This window comes from Protobothrops mucrosquamatus, unplaced genomic scaffold (genome assembly GCF_001527695.2).
Source record: "Protobothrops mucrosquamatus isolate PMUCROS unplaced genomic scaffold, P.Mucros_1.0 scaffold4790, whole genome shotgun sequence".
Classification (NCBI taxonomy): domain Eukaryota; kingdom Metazoa; phylum Chordata; class Lepidosauria; order Squamata; family Viperidae; genus Protobothrops; species Protobothrops mucrosquamatus.
The window spans coordinates 1,673-23,362 of NW_015390680.1; the positions used below are offsets into that span (position 1 = coordinate 1,673).

At 43.7% G+C, this 21,690-nt stretch overlaps 2 protein-coding genes across 2 annotated transcripts in view; one reads left to right on the plus strand and one right to left on the minus strand.

Annotated features, from left to right (window-relative positions):
• The first annotated feature begins 1,235 nt into the window (after positions 1–1,235).
• LOC107299309 (testis-expressed protein 47-like) lies at positions 1,236–13,705 on the plus strand. The gene is made up of 8 exons (XM_015828671.1): positions 1,236–1,242; positions 4,841–4,993; positions 7,657–7,718; positions 9,806–9,875; positions 10,901–11,004; positions 11,279–11,343; positions 12,687–12,882; positions 13,389–13,705. Exons 1-8 carry the CDS (start codon positions 1,236–1,238, stop codon positions 13,641–13,643), a joined length of 912 nt encoding a protein of 303 aa, XP_015684157.1. The 3' UTR covers positions 13,644–13,705.
• A 2,371-nt stretch (positions 13,706–16,076) lies between these two features.
• Positions 16,077–21,690, minus strand: part of ARHGAP17 (Rho GTPase activating protein 17) — a 31,463-nt gene continuing 25,849 nt past the window's right edge. Inside the window, exon 18 of the mRNA XM_015828672.1 lies at positions 16,077–16,993. Within this exon, the coding sequence (XP_015684158.1) occupies positions 16,848–16,993 (146 nt within the window). The 3' untranslated portion in view covers positions 16,077–16,847. The remainder of the gene's footprint in view (positions 16,994–21,690) is intronic.

Sequence of the window (21,690 nt, forward strand, 5' to 3'; positions counted from 1 at the left end):
GTCTCCATGTCAAGAGATCCTGTGATTTTCAATCCTGCTTCTAAAGCTGTCAAAAATTCTGTTTGATTAGTGGTATTTATGTTATAGTTGAGGACTTTCTGAGCATATTATAGCCTAGTGGTTGAGTTAGACATGTTGACTGCCCATTTGAGTTCATTTGTCTCTTTGTTTCAGGAGTTTAGCTTGAGTAATTTGGTTTGGAATTTTGTTCCCCTTTTTCGCCTTAGAAATGTATCCTTGAAGGTGGTTGTCAGCATTTTTGTGTTTACTGGGGCCATAGTTTGTTCCAGTTGCTCCTTGAGGCTGTCCATGGTTCATCACCATAAAACATAAACCGACTAAATAGCATAAAGAAGAAAAACCAGAAGTCATCTAAAACATTACGTAGGAGAGACAGGCTGAGGTCATCCATGAACACCCACTAGCAATCAGAAGAGACAACACATGGACAGACTCAACCATAGTTTCAACTGGGAATCTGTGACTATCCTAAATCAAGCCAAACCCAAAAATGTTAGGGAATTTCTGAAAGCTTGGCAGTCAGACAACTAGCCATGAATAACACATACAGATAAACCACAGTTACATACTAACCAAGAGACAATAAAAAAAAGGCTAAGAAGGAAAGAAAAACACCAGAACACATCCTCTCCAGCAAGTTACGCCCAGTTAAACAGGGATTAATGCCAAACAATCAAGCAGAAAAGAATACCCTAACCAAGGTACTAAGGTACCAACAGGAAAGCCATACCCCCCTCCCCTCCCCCCACTGGCATGGCAAATTACAGGTAGTCCTCTACCTATGAGCATAATTGAAACCAGAAATTCCATTAAGCAAGGCAATTGTTAGGTAGTCACATCCAATTTTTTTCCATAGTTGTTAAGTGAATCACTCGCAGCTGTAAAGTTAACATGATTGTTAAGCAAATGTGGCTTCCACCACTGACACCCCTGCTTGTCGGAAGGGGACAGGGAAAGTCACAGATGGCGATCACATGACCTGGGGACACTGCAACCGTCATAAATAGATGGCAATTGCCAAGCAGCCAAATTTTGATCAGATGACCATGGGGAGGCTGCAAAGGTGAGTGAGAGGACCAGTTGTTACTCACTTTCCTGTGCTGTTGCAAACTCGGTCACGAAATGAATGGCTGTAAGTCGAGAACTACCTGTATTGCATGTTAAATAAGGAGCAAAGCCCCACACGTTGGCACTGGTGGCATTAATGATCAACGATGTCAGGTAATGAAACACCAAGGTCAGAGCACACCGAGGACTCCACATTCCACCCCCGTGCTACAGAGAGTCTCATCTCTTGGATCTTTATCCTGCAAATACAGAAATGAAGACATTGCATTTTTCAGTTTTCCTATGTGGAAAGATGATGGGGTTCTTTCATTTTTTTTTCAACAACTGTAATAATTAAATATTGATTTAATTTGAATTCTTGATACTTTATGTTGCCTTGTATTTCATTTACTTGCTAAGGATTACACAGCTTGAAATCTCCTTCCTCCCTGGTGTGTTCGTTGTCTTTGGGTTCTCAAACAACTGTTTATCTGGCACCCAGCCACTGCCTGACACTTGGCAAAAGACTCACATACACGGACACATAGAGCCCTAGATTTATCCTACCAGATTTATTTATTCTGAACAAGCAAACTTACAACCAAGCAAAGGAGCCACCCAAACGAATGTACTATTCAGAAGCAATTCTGCCAAGGGACCAAGACCTCTGGCAAACCAGGCTCTCAATTGTCGGGCCCACGGGAAACCAATTGCACCCATAAGATATCTGGGGCAGAGCACCAGAAGGGGTCTGGCCTGGCAGAGTATCCTAAAGCAGACCACGGCACTCCCAAGCCCTCAGGCCCCACTGCGGCCCAGGCCCAGGATGGAAAGCTTGCCTTGCTCCCTCCCCGGCTGACCAAAGAGGCTGGAGAGGAGCACGAGGCCCTGGCCACCCCCTCTCCAAGGGACGAGGCCAGGCTCTGCTTTCTCCCCGTGAAACGGAGCCGCCTTCCTCCCAAGACCTTCTGGGCCGGCTTGTGATTCTGCAGCAGCAAAGAAAGCCTCCCGTTCCTTTCGTTCAGAGGTGAAACTGAAAGAAAAGAGCTTGCAAGGGGGAAGAGGGATCGGCAGGGAGGGAAAAGCCCTGAAGCAGTCCTCGACTTACGACCACAATAGAGCCCAATATTTCCATTGCTAAGCAAGGCAGTTGTTAAATGAGTCTTCTCCATTTTACAACCTTTTTTGCCAGAGATCTTAAGATATTAAATGAATGGCTATAAGTCGAGGACTCCCTGTATTTCAGTGGAGGCTAGAAAGGGATCTTGACGGTTGGATTTATTGCAAGGTGTGTTTCCTGATCTGTTCCTGCAGTCAGAACAGAAGGACACAGCTTCTCCTCTGGCCCCAGGACTGAGGCAGGGAAGGACTGGTCAGCAAGGCCATTCCAAGTGCTCCAGCATATTTGGACCATTGGTTAAAGTGCTGGTCTAAAAGCCAGAAAGCGTTCAGCATCAAGGGTGGGGTGGGAGTGGAAACCATTCCCTCTGTCTCAGCCCAGCCCACCTCACAGGGTTGTTGTGGGGAAGAGGAGGAAGGATTATTAGCTATGTTCACTGTTTGAGTTGTATATGAAAAAAGATAGCATAACAATCAATCAGTCAATGAAATAAACACATGTTTGACTTCAAGCAAGCTGAGTTCAAGTCACACCTTAGGCATGAAAGCCGGTTGGGTGTCTTTGGCTGAAGCAGGTGGAGACTCTGAGTTTGAGTCCAGCCTTAGATATGAAAGCCAGCTGGGTGTTTGAGCCCATCAGCGAGAAACTCTGAGTTCTAGTCCTGCCTTAGGCTTGAAAGCCAGCTTGATGTTTTTGGATGAAGCAAGTGAAGACTCTGAATTCTAGTCCAGCCTTAGGCATCAAATGCAGCTCGGTCTCTTTGGGTAAAGTAGCTAGAGAGTCTGATTTCTAACCACACCTTAGGTAAAAAAACCTGGTTGCGTGACTTTGAGCCAGTCACTCTCTCAGTGCAGCCCACCTCACAGGATTGTGGTTGTGAAGAAACTAGGAAAAGGGAGATCTGATTGCTTTCCTGAGTGAAAATTGCAGAATGTACACTTGTAGACATTAGATTCATTCTCATCTTTGTGTAAGGTTTTCCATTTAGCCTCACAATTGCCCCAGCATTACTCAGGAATTTAAAAGAGCCAAAGAAACTCCTGAGCCGAGGTTTCAGCAAGCAAACAACTTTTATTTTGATCAAAATAGAGTTGGGTGACCCCATATCTCTTCGTGGCTGGTAGAGAGATGAAGGCAACAACCAGAAAAGATGTCTTCCACCTTTTATATCTTTCCAGAACAAAAAGATCAGGTCTTGGTACTAGGCATAAGATGGCACAAAAAAATAATTCCTAGATGATGACTCATACACAGCAGTTTGTGTGGATTCTGTATGTTTCATCAATCTCATTTGCCATCTCTTCTTTCCCTGTCCCTAGGGCCCTTGCTAACAAGTCTGTCATCATTTCTGGAAGGTCCTCCCCCTTCTCTTCTTTCACGTTTTGAAAACGTAAATAACGTCTGCTTTCTCAGTTTCAAGCAGGATGACGTTTTTTTCCTAATTCTTTGCTTGCAAGAGTTTTTCATTCATTTCATCTACTCTTCTTTCCTCCTTATTCATTCTGTCCTCCATTTCTAATAATTTCTGTTCATGCCATGTGCATTTCTTGAAGTATTTTGAACATTTCTCTACTTTGCAGGATTTTCAGAAACAAATTAATCAGGGTGAATGAGCTGTTTATACAGAGGTGTATGTCTCTCCTACCTTTCTATTTGATGACTCCAGATTTTTGTTTCCAGGATACTCTTGAAGCAAACAACAAAGCTAGTTGCCTCATCCAACTGAGATAGAACCAAATATTTATGTTTTTGTTAAAGAAAATAAAGCTGCTATGAGTTAGCTAGGGTTTATGAGAGCCATATATTGAGGGAACTTTGTGATTTATAAAAGGCAAACTGTTATCACCACGTTTGTTTTGTTTTTAGTGGGAATTTTTTTTTATAAACCACATATAGTATGCCTACTACTTTTTATTCTTTATTTGGTGTGTAAATTAAAAGCGTGAATTGGGAACTATTCAATATTACAAACATTATTATCCCTTTTGGAAAACTCTTTCACTGACACCATTAATTTCATCAAACAGTTGATATTTTTTAATTTAAATCACATACACATAACTTGTTCCATACGTGTATTGGCTTTGACATTTCTAGGGCCTGTATTTTAGAATTCAATTGATGTAGTTTTAATTTTTTTTTAAAACTATGCAGTATTGAAAGCAAAAGTGTACCTTAAACATTTGGAAACAAATCCACAGTTCTCTCTAAACTAGTTGGGAAATCTCCCCGCATATATCATCCCAAACCAGATAAAAAGCATAACAGCATTAAAAAAAACCTGCTTTAGTATAAAACTAAGTTTATTTCAAAATAGAAATATTTGAATCACAGGGGAAAAAATGGTTTTGGTTGTGTTGAACTATACTTACAAGGAAATGAAGACCATATATACTATTACTTTTGTCTCTGTTTGAAATTTCAAATTAGCTTCATGATTTATTGTTCATCAGTATAACTTGTGCTGCAGATGTGTGCAGTCACTGTTTACGCTGTTCATAAGTACCATGTCTGATTCACCACATATTTTACATGAATAATAAATCCAGCCTGATTATGACCATGTTTTCAACTTTCACTGACTATAAAAGTTGGCTCTTATTAGTTTTCACTGACTTTTGTCACTAACTTGATTTTTTCCTTCCACATTAGCTGTGCTTATATCTGGCACTTTCAAGGGCTTGGATCCAGCTCCCAAATGGCACAGTTATTCTGAGCATTGTAGGTCATTATCTGAGGGTTACCCGGATGAGACCCCTTCAACTGAGCTTTTAGATGAGATTCATAAATGTTACCTCACACTGCGTAAGACAGCAAAGCTCTCAACCACTAGTGCCTTGAACTCTGATATTTTTTATTTGAAAATACAGTATGCTTCCAGTTTCTCTGTCTCTCTGCATGTTTTTGTTCTCACCCGACTAAGGATTTAGAACTTGGTGACTGCATGCAATATAGATTAACGCTGGCTATTGGGAGATACTGCATCAGTTAACTGTAATTGCCCTATTCCTCCTTCAAACCAATGTGGTTCTGATCTACAGTTACATGAAAAAGTAAGTACACCCTCTTTGACACCTACTGTTTTACGTATCAGGACACAGTAAAAATCTGAGGTAAATATAACCTCAGATGAACAACATACGACATATTATATCATATCATTTATTTTACAAAAAGAAATCCAAAATGGAGAAGAATTCACAACTTGGATTCCTTGCCAATTTGTTTTTCAGAGGGAGGTGATGCTGAGAGTCCTGCACCATGCAGTTGGCAGAAAAAGCCAACATTTCCCCAACCAGTCTGCTGCCCATCAGGAGATTAAACTGCAATTTTCCTGCAAAAAACAATTTTAAGTCACTTAGTGGGTCTGATGTTTGCGCTGTCCACTGGTCAGCAGGAAGACTTTTTACTCTCTGGTACAGCAGATGGTGCAGCTTGTTTGACTCGGGTATGGTGGATCCAAGTCTTGATTCCCAATATCTAGGCTGATAACAACATTTGGCAGGGCCCTTTCCACATAGGTTGCGAGGGATCATCCTTTGGACTTCACCAAAACCCAGGCCTCAGTTTGAGGAGGATGAACAGGCTGGTCCAATCCACTATGTTGGTTGAGTTATAATAGCCAGAGGACAGAGCAGCAGACAACTGCAATACATAGTTTTTGACAATCCCCTCACCCTTTTTAGGAATTCAAGAACTGGAAGGGATCTGGATTCCAAAATAAGGCCAACCATATAAAATTTGAAATGTGCTGACTTGGCATTGATAAGAAGAATGAAACTTCCAAGTGATGTGCAAAGTGGAGGCCACATCCTGAATAATTTTGGTGATGAAAATCGGATCATGGTCAGAGTGGATTACCCTCCCGCCTCAAGGCAGGCCAGCCTATGGATAATTTCCCTTCATAAGGCCTATACTATTTCCCTAGCTTTATTAGTCCTGAGTGGGGAAGGCCTCAACCCAGCCAGAAAAGGTATCAGTAAACAGTGTCCCATCTTTCTCAGTAGCTCAGTGTGATCAACTCCTCAAAAATGTCCTGGGGCTGCTCCCTAGATCTGAATTCCATGCAGAGTTTATTTGCCCCATTTGGGGTAGGTCTGCTGGCACCTCACACATTCTCATGCTACCCATGCAGGCATACAAACAACCGCACCATGTAAACACCCTGGACTTTCTCTTCCCTGTGAGTCGTATCATGGAGGGAGGTATTTAATCACATGTCTAGCTATAGTTCTTGAGAGAATGAGCTTTCCATGAAGTAAACCATATCAGCCACCAGATGTCAATGCAGCTCAAACCTCTTCAGCTGGGTGTAAACTGGTCTATCAGGAAGTTCAAAGGAGAGCATTAAAGACAGCCATTTCTCTCCAAAAGTTGGCGTGCAACAGCCTTAGCTGTCCCATCTGGCCTCCTGTTTCCTTTGGCTATTTGTGTGTCCTCCCTGGAATGGGCCCTAACATGCATTACAGCTACCTCAGAGGAAGCACCTCAACTTCTTTTACCAAGGCTAAGATTTCTTCTCATGTTTGATCGTTGCACTCTTCACAGTTAGGAGTCCTCTTTCCTTTCACAGCTCCATATGCATGCAAAACTCTAAAAGCCTACTTGCTGTTTGTATATATGCTGATTTTCTCACCCTGACCCAAATGTAAGGCTCTCATGAGGGCAATCAGCTTGTCCTTCTGAGTGAAAGTGTTAAGGGGAAAAGGATGGAGCTCTTTAATGTCCCACAAAGTGACTACTGCATATCCAACTCTTCCTTCCCCTTTTCCCATGAAACTGCTCCCATTGTATGAAACTCCTTGTTGGGATTATCAATGGCTTGATAATCTTTCAGGTCAGGTCTGCTGGAGTAAACTTGATCAATTATCTGCATGCAGCTATGTGTTACTTCCTGTTCCACTTGGGGTTAAAGAGTGGCAGAGTTTAACTTTGCACTCACTATCAGACTCACATTTGGATTCTCCAAAGGGGGAGCTTGGTGTTTTGCCAACCTATTTCCAGTCAATCAGTGGGCTCCTTTATGTTTCAAAAGCTCCAACACTGCATGTGGACCTTGGACCTGCATTGTTCGTCCCAAAGTCAATTTTTCAGATCTTTTACAAGGAAATTAGTAGCAAGTGCAGCCCGTAGGCAGACAGCCATCCTATTTGTTTAGAGAAGTAAGCTACCAGCCATTCCCAAGACCCAGGTTTTGGGGTCAGAATTCCAACTGCAAATCCCAGCTACTCATGCACAAACAAACAGAAGGGCTAGGTAAGTCCAGGGAGTCTCAATGCAGGAGCGGTTGACATTAATTCCTCAATTCTGATAAAGGCTTGATGGCATTCTTTACTCCAGGGTAAACTCCTCATAGTCTCCCTCCTTTGTTGCTTCAGAAAGTGGTTTCACGATAAGGCCATAATTTGGGATCCAAATGCAGTAGAACCCAGACATTCTCCTAAATCCCTTGCGGGTCCTGGGTTCAGCCATATGGCCGATTGTCTCTGTTCTCTCCATTGCCTTTGATCCTGTGAAACATGAAACTCAGGTATTGGAAAAAATTCAGAGAAGAGCAACTAAGATGACCCAAAGCTTGGAGACTAAAACATACGAAGAACGACTGCGGGACTTGGGTTTGGCTAATCTAAAGAAAAGAAGAAATAGGGGAGACATGATAGCAGTGTTCCAGTATTTGAGGGGCTGCCACAAAGAAGAGGGGGGTCACGTTATTCACCAAAACCCCAGAGGGCAGGACAAGAAACAATGGTTGGAAACTGATCAAAGAGAGAAGCAATCTGGAATTAAGGAAAAACTTCCTGACAGCGAGGACAATTAACCAGTGGAACAGCTTGCCCCCCAAAATTGTGGGCACTCCATCACTGGAGGTTTTTAAGAAGAGGCTGGACAGTCACTTGTCTGAGATGGTATAGGTTCTCCTGCTTGAGCAGGGGGCTGGACTAGAAGACCTCCAAGGTCCCTTCCAACTATTCTATTCTATTCTATTCTATTCTATTCTATTCTATTCTATTCTATTCTATTCTATTCTATTCTATTCTATTCAGTTGAAACAACTTGCATCGTGGTCCTTATCAGCTCTTCCAATTCAAAGGCAAAACACTTCTGAAAGCTTTCAGCTACCAGGATGCAAAAGAAGGAATCCTTCAGATCAAACACCATATAGTACTTTCTTAAAAGGACAATATTGTAAGGAAGGTATTTGGGTTTGGGTTTTGGGTTTTGGGTGAGGATAACCTTGTTAACTTCCCCGAGATCCTGTATAAATCTGTATAACTCCTGTATAAATCCTGTAGAGCCTTCTGTATCTTAAGCCTATCTTCTGGAGTTTTGGCTATTCCTGCCAGTTTTGTGTCATCTGCAAATTTGATGAGTTCCCCATCTATCCCCTCATCCAAATCATTAATGAAGATGTTGAGGAGCACTGGGCCCAGAACAGAGCCCTTGGGCACCCCACTACACACTTCCCTCCATGTAGATGCAGTTCCATTGAGGATCACACGCTGCGTACGGCCGGTCAGCCAGCTACAAGTTTTGGGGCCTCTGGAATCCCTTTCTGACCAGAACAGTTGCTCAGCCTTGGGCAAGGCTTCTTTGGGGCAGCTTCTCTCCTCAGGAGCCCACAGGCCAAGGCTCTCTGCAGCAGAAGGTCCCCCGGAGTGCTGGGCAATGGTCTCTCAGGCCTCCCACCTTCTACCTGCTCAGAGTTCCAGGCCGCTCAGATGAGCCAGAGGCTTCCAACTGCCAATTCGAAAGAGGTGCTTATAGGGCAACTGCCATGCCAGGCTGGCAGATTGGTTCCTTGAAGGTTCCAGAATAGTTTGCCACAGCAGGATGGCTGACACGGTGATGCCCTCAGTGACCAGGAATACCCTCCTTAGTGCCCTGGAGGAGAGGCGGCGGCAGCAGATGAAGGTGTGGGGAGGCCAGAGGTCTGGGGTGGGGGGGGTGCCTCTCTTCCCAGATGCTGGGAAATTCTGGGAGCTGAGGTCCACAAGTCTTAAAGTTGTCAAGTTTAGAGACCCCTGCATTAGAGCATGTAAAACCATATGTACAGAGCATGGTTTACGGCCTAGCATTATGTCTGGATTCAGCATTTGGCTGAGGTTAATCAGGGCACAGTCACCTAATCCAGTGTGCAGGAACATCTGCAGGACATTAAAAATACCCGTGATGATGGCTATCACCTTTTGGGCCTTCATCCATGTGATAGCAAGCACCATTTTGACTTTTTGACCCTCTCCTATTCAGACCGCTCTGCCATTTGCTTGGATTTGCATGACACACGGAATTGTAAACTCACTACAAATTGCTGTAATGTTAGGCTAAAATCCAACTGCTTGGTGGTTCAGTGTGCTGAGGACAGAGGGTTGAATCTCCAGACTCTGCCTTCTAAGCTGGTTGTTTTCCCTTTTGAGCATCCAGCTTTCTTTCTAGAGTTTTGGTATGGTTTTTCTGTACTCTGTATTTTGATGGATATTAAGGAGACATACCAAAATATTTGTAAAAATAAGTGATGGATTATTTCTGCAAAATTGCACTGTTGACAGAGCTTCAAATAGTAGGGAAAACTAAGCCCTAAAGTGTTACCTAAATCTTCTGGTGCATTTTTTCCCACAGAAATATCTGCTTCACCGGCTGATCTTTGTTGCGATGCTGCAAGAAAATGCCAGTGAGGGTGAAATCACAGGTATTGCAGTTAGTCTCACCACGACCTTCGAAAGACTGAGCTTCCCTTGTTAAAGGCCATGAAGTCCCTGGATGCTCTCAATGAGGGAAAGGTTCCAAGATCTTACTGAAATCTGTGCTTGCCCTGGGATGATCCTCTCCCATAGCACTCTGAAGTTTCCTGGCTGGTCAGATTTCCCCAGATGAGCCTTGCCTGTTTGGCTGAGGGGAGGTCCGCTTATCTCATTCTCACTCTCCCATCTCCATTGAAGATCAGTGTTTCTCACTGTGAAGACAATGCTGGTAATAACCTTAATTTTGAATCCAGCCCTCTCAGGTAGACCAAACTAAGAAACAGATACCATGTAGACCTAAACCTACTTTTATCAGAACAACTGTAGTAACAGAGTCTTGCAAGTCTGAATGCATTTCCCTTCTTTATCTTCATGAGACTTGGAGGGGGTGACTGCCTGATGCATTTTTGTAATCCCCATTTTGGCTGGGGCTCAAGCCTCATTTATCTCATTTTGCCTTGCTGGTGGATCTTCCCTCTGTCCTTCAAGATCATCCTCTCTATTCACTACAGGTGGCTTCTAGTGCAGATTTATCACAGGGCTCAACAAAACACATTTAAACCAATATCTAATGTTTGCCAAGTTTATTTGTTCAAATGCAGAGGCCCTCCCGTTATTGCCTAATCACAATGCCCAGAAGCCACAGCCAGCATTGTCATTTTAGTTCAGCAGCCCCTAGAAAGCTAAGCCAATTCATCACTGGCCTTTTGCCTCACATGCCCAATTGTGAAATTGTTTTTTGAGACAGGTTAATCCATTAGTATGGTTGTTTATCTCTGAATCATCAGGCATAACACTGTATCCTCCACAGCCGATAGGCAGATGAAGCAGGTCCTGCTGACACCAGTGAGAAAACTGGGAACAAGCCCCATCCAGCAGGCATTGGACGCCTGCCCTTCCTCCCACCCCATCTGTTTTTTGAGGGGATTCTGAGCTGATCTCTCTGCTGATCTTTCCTGTTTCCTTTTTGAAGATTATCATGAACAGCTTTTCCAGAAGATTTCACGATTCCATTTGGGGGAAGCAGCCTCAGGAGTCCTTCTCATCTACTCCCAGAGCATACTCCACATTCTGGAGGTAGGTCAAGCAAATATTTAAGAGAAGATGAAAAATCCTTTAGTTGAATTGTGTTGGGATTTATAACAATGCCGACAAAACCTACATCCAACTTAAGCACCAATCCGTAAGCATACATAGTGCTAATATTACAAGCACATGTAGTTTGGCCACTTGCAGAATTAAGCAAACTCCCCACCAGAAGCTTTTGAAAATACCACTTCCAATACAGAATAAGAGTTGAGTGGGAACACCTTCAGAACCACAGATCCTGATGCTCTTTCATTCCCCTCAGGCCTCCAGCGGCACCCTCTACCACATCCTCATGGACCTGGCCCTCTTTGAACATCAGGGAGCAGTGTAAGTCAAGCAAGTCCTCCAGGGAGAAGAGCGGTAGGGAGGCATCTCAGCCATGAGGCAGAGGGACCTCCAAGAGATTCCAAGTCTACCTGCACAGTTGGGTGGGAAAGGGATCGTCTGAGGAATGGATGATGCTCTTGACTCATAGATTGGCCTAATGACCACGTATTTATATATTTTATCTGTGCTTTTATTGTTAAAAAATCCCAAGGTGAAAAGTAATATTTAAAAATGCATTTATAGTTAAAATACAAGGTACAAACTGATAAACAGAGCATTGTATAACCTCTTCACCAGTACTCACAGATGGTTGATGGCTTTAAAACAGCTAAAAACAAAGCCAAAAAACTAAGGGAAGAAGTGGCAGAAGCAGAAGGCCCAGCAGCACCAATGGAAAGAAAAGCTTTCCATCCCTCCCCGTATTTGGGTGTGCAAATAAGATAGGGAAGACCCCCCCCCCCCAGTACTGAAGATGTTACTTAGTTTGGTAATGAAATGTCTGCAAGAAAACAACCAGAGAGCAGCAAAAATCCCATGATGGAGAAAAATGTCACCTTATCTAAGGGATGGGGAATGTATGGCCAGTCAAAGGTCACCAATTTACAATTCCTGGGCAACTTGAGTGTCTCTTTGAGTGTCTTGGATGGGCATTGGCATTTAGCAACTTCTGGAGGTCATCAGAGTCTTCATCCCTATTTTCAGAGACAGATAAAAGCACACCTAAGATGTTCAGCCAAGAGAGCAAGGTTATAGGCTCCAGAAGACCTGTGGTTGGATCAGGAGCAGGCTTGGTCTGAGTCAGAGGGCAAGGATTTATAAGCAGACTTCAGAGAAATATCTAGATTTCTCCCTTGATCTGGATGGCTAACATGACAACTTACTGAAGCCATCAACATCCAGTTGGAATAAAAACATCCTGTATCAAATCTGGAAGAGACGGGTTTGGGTCATCACTGAGAAGGATCCTGCCCCAGAGGAACTGGTTCTTAGCCTCTCTGAAAAAGTTCTATTTTAAATATACTGCCTTTCCCCAACTGCTGACAGGTTTCTTGTGGATTGTTTCCACTTAGTTTTTATCCTGTTTTTAACCTTATGTTTTCATAATTATTGTAAACCACCTCAGGAGTTTTAGAACAGGAAGCACTATATAAATACTTGGAAGGAAGGGAGGCAACCTCTCACATCCATGGGCAATGTAGCCAGTGTCCCTGATGTGACCCCCGCCATTGGTAGGTAGCTACAAGCCTTAAATATTTTGATTTTGATAGAACATGGATGCAAGAGTGTGCATAATGTGTGTGCAAAGACCTATGGGTTTAATACGGTTTCTCTCTCCCTTTTAGGGCTTTATTGCGAGATATTAAGATATTGGTAATGTCTCATAACATCCCCACCAGACTTTTCTCACAGTGGAATGCCACCAAAGTGGAAGTGCCTGTAACTTTGGAAGATGTTACCCAGAGCCAGACCACAGAAGAAGTTATTACTGAGTGTCTTACACTCATTCTCAAGCTGGGAGTGTATCTTGCAACACTCAAGGTGAGAGTAGATCCCTTCAGCAGTTCTCTCTCTGGCATCAGGTTGATTTCCCCAGGGCCNCCAAGGGCATGATGGAGACTGTTTTCTAGTTTCTTACTTGCAATAGTTCTTTGAGGTTCTGATGCATTAATGTGATTTATATGAACATAACTTTAATAAAAAACAATAATTGCTCTTCTTGAAAGAGCCAGTATCCTGGCCATGGAGATACAGAATCTGAGTTCTCTGGTGTTTTACTGGCAAGATTATTTTAAAAAATAGATTCCCAGAAAATATATTGATGCTACCTCAGTTTAAGTCAATTCTGCACAATCCATATTGGGAGCTTCCTTTCTGCTCCCAGTCCCATTTTTCAATCTGGAAGTTTATTTTAGGCCAAGCTTTGAAAAGTCAGTTGTTCGAGCAGCATTGGTTAAGCAGAAAAGCCTGATGAAGTCAATGTATACACTAATTCCAGAATAAATGCCATGGGATTAAATCCGCTGTGCTTGCTTCCTCCTCTCAAGGTGGGCAACAAAAGCCTGGGCGAGTGTCTCCACACTGCTGTGCCAGAGCTGCTGATCCCAGCAGAAACAATCCAGTATTTGTGCAGGAGCCAAGAATGTTTGAGCCCGACAGAATTTCTGAAGATGTACAACAATCCTTCACAGCCACAAATGGATTCAGGTACTTTTTTTTGCAAGGCAGCCCCTGGTCAATGGAAACCTTCCACAGGGCTCACCAGGGACCAAATAAGTCGCCATTTTGCTAAAAAGTTGTAGGTTTTACTTGGAACTGAAGATGGTTGTAAACAGACCGTAGACAGACCCTTTGCAGCTTTAGTGCAAGGTTCTCCAAAGTAGGCAACTTTAAGGCTCGTGGACTTCAACTCCCAGAATTCCTTAGCCAGCCATTAAGAAAACCCATCCTGGCTGAGGAATTCTGGGAGATGACGCCCACAAGCCTTAAAATTGCCTATTTTGCAGACCTCTGCTTTAAGTGCAATTAGATGATCTTGGAAATATATTCAAATTATCCTTCCATCCCCACCCTATCTAATTTTTAACACCCCAATGCCTTTCGGCTAAAAGGAGGCGGGTGGAGAAAAAGGAGCCTCCAAGGAAAATGCTTCATGCAAAGACCGTGGCATAAGAAAGGAACTTATTGAAACTGTTAGCAAGAGCACATGGGTAGTCCTCAAGGTACCACAGGTTGCTTAAGGAACAAAATTACAAGAGAAGCCCTCAAATTACATATGACCATTTCAAACTACAATGGCTGCAGTGGCCCTGTGGCCATTCACCCTTATGACCCATTGCAGGGTCGCTGCAGCATCCCCCCTCCCCCCCCTCCCACTCTGCTTGGGCCTGCTCCACACATGCCAATCACGCCCCACACTTTCCTTCCTTGTGTTGGGGAAGGAGGGCAGGACAAAATGGCGACCACTTCCAGAATTGTTCCCTCACGACCAACTACAGGGATGCTGCAGGGCCTTTCTGCCATCCCATCCCGCCGGTACCCCACAGTGCTTGGGTCTGCTCCCCATACTCACCTTTTGAAGCTCTCCGGCCCTCATACTGTGGAAGGAGGGCAGCCCACATCGTCCCTGGGCCATGCAGAAGCGATTCAAACATGGCAGCCATCTTGTGCTGTCTGCTTGTGGGTGGGAACAAAATGGCAGCTGCCAGAAAAACTGATTCCGTTGCTGCCTTAACGTCTCCACTGTGATGCAGAGGCCTCTGAATGATCGTTGTGCAGACCTTGTAAAGGCAGCGAAATGAAGCAGTCTGTCCCTGGCTGCCATTTTGTGGATGGAACAAAATGGCAGCCACTTCCAGATCTCCACCATTGCAGCTTAACAGCTGTCGTCACATGCAACCATAACAGACAGGCTCCATCAGTCATATCTTGAGGACGACCTGTAATTAAGAATGCCGAGAACCAAACCTTTAGCCCAACTGTGTTGAAAAAAGCTTTGTGCGTCATATTGGTAGCCCTCCTTAGGACTAGTCGCTGAGCGACCTCCCAAAAGATCCTTATGACCCGGTTCCAAAGTTCCGACAGCCAGCCCCCCTCCCCCACAGTCACATGGCTGAATTTTGGGCACCCGGCAACCAACTTGCATTTATAGCCATCTGCAATGTCCTTCAGTTACACGACTACAATTTATCTTTTTGATGAACAGGGCTTTACTTCTGGTTTTTGGCAAAAATGCTCCATAGGAAACAATGAGTTTATGTAATAACTGCCACAAAAAGGTCATAAAATCAGGTCAGTCACATGATGATTCACTTTACAACCATCGTGATTTATGACTGTAAAAGGCAGGTTCCTGGGGATTATGGGAAAACAAAATTTGTGTGAACTTGCATCTGAATGGGGGGGGGGAGGCTTGGGCAGGGGCTGGGAAGGTTTGAGAGGCTCCACTTTCAGCCTCCTGCCCTCCTGGTCATACTCGGCACACTCCTACAGAGTGCGCACATACGCATGCACGCACGCGCGCACACACACACACCCAACCACTCCACTTTAGCCAACCCAAGACACAAAGGCAACATGTATGCACACTCTGATTAGTCCCTGGGGAGAGACTGCACATCGTACACACAGTGTGGGTGCACTGAAGAAAATACAGATGCTCTTCTGGTTACTGCTGGTAAAAGGGTTGGAAAAATGATGTTTCTTTTTTCTTCCACTTCCCTTTCCCCTCCCCAGAAACAGTATGGCCTACTCCTACTCATATGTCTACATGAAATCCTATGGACAAGCTACCTACCAATGTGTCCAAAGGCCTGGATCGAGTTGTAAATTTGCAAAGGCCTGGAGAGAGTTGGCCTGAGAACTTTAATGTCCATCTCTTCACCCATGCAGAGGGAAAACAAAGCAAGCAATAAAGTTGACAGGACGACTTGAGAGTGGTGTGCTAGTGTTCTTTCAAACCAGGGCTGAGGGATCAGGGACTGCAGCTGTTGAACATCTCATTCTTTGGGTCCTGACCCCATGAGACTAACAGTAGTTAAAGGGGGCGAAATTAGGGGCAAACGCTTCTCAGTGGTCTATACATCCTAGCATCTTCCAGGTTCTTGCCAAACTACCCCCTTCTTCTTTCTGGGGTGACTGCTTCACTTCCCAAGCAATTTAATTCAGTGGTGAATTAGGGGAAAAATACAGCTCTTTGGGTAGGAAAATTACAATAAATCAGTTTTATAGTGACAAAATGAGAATAATTTTACTCAGCAGATGAACCCAACAAGATATCCAAAATAACTTTCAAAGTTCAACTCATTTATAGCAATACATATTTTCCAGAGTTCAGCTTGACAGCAGCTGCCTATGGAAGTTACAGAAACCAGAGCAGAAGGGTTAATACAAATATCTATGAAAAATAAAGGGGAAAAGAATCATATTTTAAAAAAGAATAGCACTGAAATGGTTAGAGAGACAGTACATTTCCTTCTACAGTGTCAAGTCCATCAAGGCACAAGAATACATCCACCGTTTAGAAAAGTGACCGATAACCAGCAGTCATCTTCTGCACCTGTAGCAATTTTTTGGTTCATACTTTTAACGAAGTCTGCAGCATATCAGAGATAGCATGTCTCTTGCACACCTCTGTTTGATACGGACAAAGAAGAAGAGCTCAACAGAGGTCTTGAAAGGGTTATGATTTCCATTACACATGCATTGCTTTGGATTCTTCTTGGAACTTTCTGGCAAGAGCCGTCTCGATTAACAGCAGCAATCAAGCTTCTCATACAAGGTTTAGCAACAGCCAGAACATCCAATGTTAGCTTAGGCAGCTTTGTCAGGATACAGATCATTAAACTCTTTTAAAGATCACGTGTCTTCTCAGAAGACACAAGGCAGGTAGTGGTACCATTCCTTCTTTGTCTTCTTCTTTGTTTTAAAGCTCCTCACTGTGAATCCTGGACTGGTTAGGTTTTCATTGGGATAGAAAAGGCTGCTTTGGAGTGATTTTATTCTTTTTACAAAGCAGTGCTTTCAGTATCATGATCGAGATCAAGCACAAGGTGGTTGTGTGAATTCTGATTCGGTGAAGTCACCAATTCTGTGGCAGGAAGTTCCACGCCAGGGAGGCCCCGTGATTGCTCTTGAACCTCAGAACTGGTATCTGTGCAGAAAAGACATCAAACACAGTGCAAATGCTGAAAGATAAACTCAGGCCTGGCTGCTGATCCACAAGACTCTCCCTCGGCTGCCAACACTATGCTAAAATGTCTGCATTCAAAGGAGAGCAGGAATTGCAATTCAGAATCTGACTCCAGAATCCTCTTACTTTAATCAAGCTTATCATGCGAGTCGTAATGGCTAGTAACTTTGTTGTGGAAGGAGCCTGACCTTCTCAGAGTGACAGGATATGCTTTCACCTTAAAATTTCAAATTTAGCAGCATAGCTCCTGAAAAACAGAGAGCTTTATTCCCAGACAGCCAAAGTTTCTTCATGTCATATGGGGAAACTGGTTTGCCACAAATTGAAAGTCCAACTGTCAGGACCCAGCTAGTATCAACTTAGATAATTCTGGAAAAGCACAAAGCATAATTTGAAGAAACAGGTCAATGAAAACAGAATTTGGTTCATTTGTCTCAATTTGACACATTCTGGGCAAGCTGGTTGGGCCTGGGGCTTTAGTGGATCTGCAAAGAGTAGAACTCTATGGGACCTGGAAGTGGGCAAAGATCCCATTAGCACAAACAATTATGTTGTAACAATTTGGGAGAGAGGCTACCTAGCTCTCTTCCCCATTTCAAAATCCAAGGAACATGAGCACACATGAGCTAGGCTGTTTCTACACTGGCAACCACCCTGTTCTCCCGCTTCCCTCAGTGAAAAGGTGAACAGACATCTGACATACAAGCGGGACTTCATTTCCACAGATGTGCAGCCCTGGTGTGATGGGTCAAAGGTACCTTTCCCTTTCAATGCAGAATGACTGCAAGATGGAGCTGCACCTGCTCTTGTACAGTGAGGGAAAAAGTTATTTGATCCCCTGCTGATTTTGTATGTTTGCCCACTGGCAAAGAAATGATCAATCTATAATTTTGATGGTAGTAAGAGATTGAGTAACAGTAAGAGATTGAATAACAACAAAAAAATCCCCAAAAACACATTTCAAAAAAGTTATAAATTGATTTACATTTTAATGAGTGAAATAAGTATTTGACCCCTTCGCAAAATGTGACTTAGTACTTGGTGGCAATCACAGAAGCCAGACGTTTCTTGAAGTTGGCCACCAGGTTTGAACACATCTCAGGAGGGATTTTGTCCCACTCCTCTTTGCAGATCCTCTCCAAGTCATTAAGGTTTCGAGGCTGACGCTTGGCAGCTGGAACCTTCAGCTCCCTCCACAGATTTTCTATGGGATTAAGGTCTGGAGACTGGCTGGGCCACTCCAGGACCTTAATGTGCTTCTTCTTGAGCCACTCCTTTGTTGCTTTGGTTGTGTGTTTTGGGTCATTGCCATGCTGGAATACCCATCCATGACCCATTTTCAATGCCCTGGCTGAGGGAAGGAGGTTCTCGCCCAAGATTTGATGGTACATGGCCCCGCCCATCGTCCCTTTGATGCGGTGAAGTTGTTCTGTCCTTAGCAGAAAAACACCCCCAAATATGATGTTTCCACCTCCATGTTTGACGGTGGGGATGGTGTTCTTGGGCTCACAGGCAGCATTCCTCCTCCTCCAAACATGGCGAGTTGAGTTGATGCCAAAGAGATCGATTTTGGTCTCATATGACCACAACATTTTCACTCAGTTGTCTTCTGAATCATTCAGATGTTCATTGGCAAACTTCAGAGGGGCCTGTACATGTGCTTTCTTGAGCAGGGGGACCTTGCGGGCGCTGCAGGATTTCAGTCCTTCACGATGTAGTGTGTTACCAATTGTATTCTTGGTGACTATGGTCCCAGCTGCCTTGAGATCATTGACAAGATCCTCCCGTGTAGTTCTGGGCTGATTCCTCACCATTCTCATGTTCATTGAAACTCCACAAGGTGAGATCTTGCATGGAGTTCCAGACCGAGGGACATTGACAGTTATTTTGTGTTTCTTCCATTTGCAAATAATCGCACCAACTATTGTCACCTTCTCACCAAGCTGCTTGGCGATAGTCTTGTAGCCCATTCCAGCCTTGTGTAGGTCTACAATCTTGTCCCTGACATCCTTGGACAACTCTTTGGTCTTGGCCATGGTGGCGAATTTGGAATCTGATTGATTGACTGCTTATGTGGACAGGTGCCTTTTATACAGGTAACCTAATCTCAGCTCGTTATCTGTATAAAAGACACCTGGGAACCAGAAATCTTGCTCGATAGAGGATCAAATACTTATTTCACTCATTAAAATGCAAATCAATTTATAACTTTTTTGAAATGCGTTATTCTGGATTTTTTTGTTGTTATTCTGCCTCTCCCTGTTAAAATAAACCTACCATTAAAATTATAGACCGATCATTTCTTTGTCAGTGGACAAACGTACAAAATCAGCAGGGGATCAAATAATTTTTTCCCTCACTGTACATTTCCTCACCAGCAGAGATGCAACTCTAGTTACGGCTTTCCGTACTAAGTTCTGCTCCTGTCTGACAATCACATGGGCAAAGCTTGGATGGGCACCAGACTTGGCTCTAATGACAGAGCTTTAATGACCTCAAAATTCCATAGAGTTGGATGAGGGCTGCTGCTAGAGCAAGACGGGGCATGAGGCAGAGCAGGGGGTCGACTGGACTGCCTGCTTTTAGCCTATGTGGGTGCGGTGGAATGTTGTCTGGATTCCCAGGAGGGAGAGGCTGCAGACCAGAGGACCAAGAGGAAGAGGGTCAAGACAGTTCCTTCCCTAGATGTTCTCAAGTAGATCTTACATGATGCAAGTAGTTGCTTTAGTTTGGCAAGATTTCTGTCTGCAGGTGAGGAACGATAAAGGAAACTGCTTAGAAAAAATTTGACATGTTTTTCTTGGTTTTTGGAGCCTAACAGGTTGGGGCCAATCTACTGTTCACCAGAAAGATGCTTTGGCTGCTGTATCATCTTTCTAAGTCAAGGTGACCTCCAGAAAATTAGACAGTATTTGGAGCTGAGTCCCTCTACACCAGACATGTCAAACTCGCAACGTCATGTGACGTCGCGCAACGTATCGGAGCCTTTTCGCCACTGCCGGCAATGGGGTGGGCGCGGCTCTGGTATGATGAAACCGGCCCGTGGGCCGGCAGTTTAACACCCCTGCTCTACACATAAAAGATTAGACATCACAGTTGACAGAGCTCTTGGCCAGCAGTACTACAACTAGGACAAAAGAATGCATGCCAACCTGCCTGGGGCAACGGCTGCTTACTCCAAGATCACACCAAGTTTGTATTTTATTAAGAATACATAATTCTTAACGCAGAGCTTCCAATCCGTACAAGAAGCCTTTCTTTCAGAGTCTTCTTACCCTGCATATTTAAGCCCTGTGCAGCAGTGGAGGTACCTTGTTCACACAATAAGGGAACAGCAACCAGTGGCAGGACTGGCATGGGCCTGCAAGGTTGCACTTAGCTCTCTGTGGAGAGAACTCATTCGCCATCACAAGGGTGGAAGGAAGAACAGTTTACGTGAGCCTCTCTGTGTGCACCTTTTACTTCTATCTGGACATGCTACGAAGCTCTGAAGATTTTGAAAAGCAGAAATTCATTCCAATGTCTGCTGATGAAAGGTTGACAAAGATGGATCGGGGAGGGGCAGTAGACCAGAATACATCCAGGGAATGCATTAATATGGAGATCAACATTACAAACAATGGACAAGAAAAGCATCACTCCTTTCACATGCAGGATTAGTCCAGGTGCAAGCAAGCCAGGTTACGGGTGACTAGTTAGTAAGAAACAAAAGCGGCATCCATGATTATGCAACATTTGCAACATTTCCGGCCAATCGGAAGGCCTCAATTTCCTCTTACCATTTCCAATTTCAGTTCCTATTGAATAAGGCAGCTCAAACATCTAGATTATTTAATAAAATTCTCAATTAGAATACTATTTGTAGATATATTACAACCTAAAGGATTCAAAGGATTATTTTGGCAGCTGAAACTTGTTTTGTTCCAGTAGCCATTACAATTCTGCAAAGGTTCTGTGGATCAATATGTTAGAGTCTGCTAAAATTAAGAGATGGGCATGCGCTATTTCATTCTGCCAGAAGTCAAGACTTTGTCCTAATATGCTGCTAAAAATTAACGTTAAGCATTATTAAAAAGCGCCCAATCCAGATTAAGAAATAAAAAGAGCTTGTAAATATTGATGCAATCTGCAATAAATGAATCACATTCGCATTGCACCAACAGGGAAATTACTTTGTTAGCTGGCAAGGGACGGGGCTTAAATCAAAGAATAAATTGCTGCTACTCCCCCTGTCTGCCGCCTACAATCCGAGTATAATAAAATTCAGCCAGTCTTCCCATGGTCTAATGAACAGCACTGAAATTTTCTCAATGTTTCTGAACCAGCACCCTGCCTGGGGCAGCAAGGAAGGAACCACGGAGAATAAAGGATAAAACCTGCCTTTACTGATCTGGGTGTACTACTATAATAACACAGGGAGCAAACCTGACATCTTGGAATGTTCTTCAGTGTGAAGGAAAATAATTTTGATAGCAGAGGGAAATCAGAGGGAAGGCTGAACTGCTACGGTTGGAGGGAAAGAACGGGGACTAGCAAAGGATGATATGGAAAAGCCCAGAACACAAAATGGGACTGCTGAGGTCTGACTGTCGAGGATGCTTTTGTTCTTTAGTTATAGGAAAGCAAAACTTGTTGTGAACGCTGAAATGGGCGTGCGT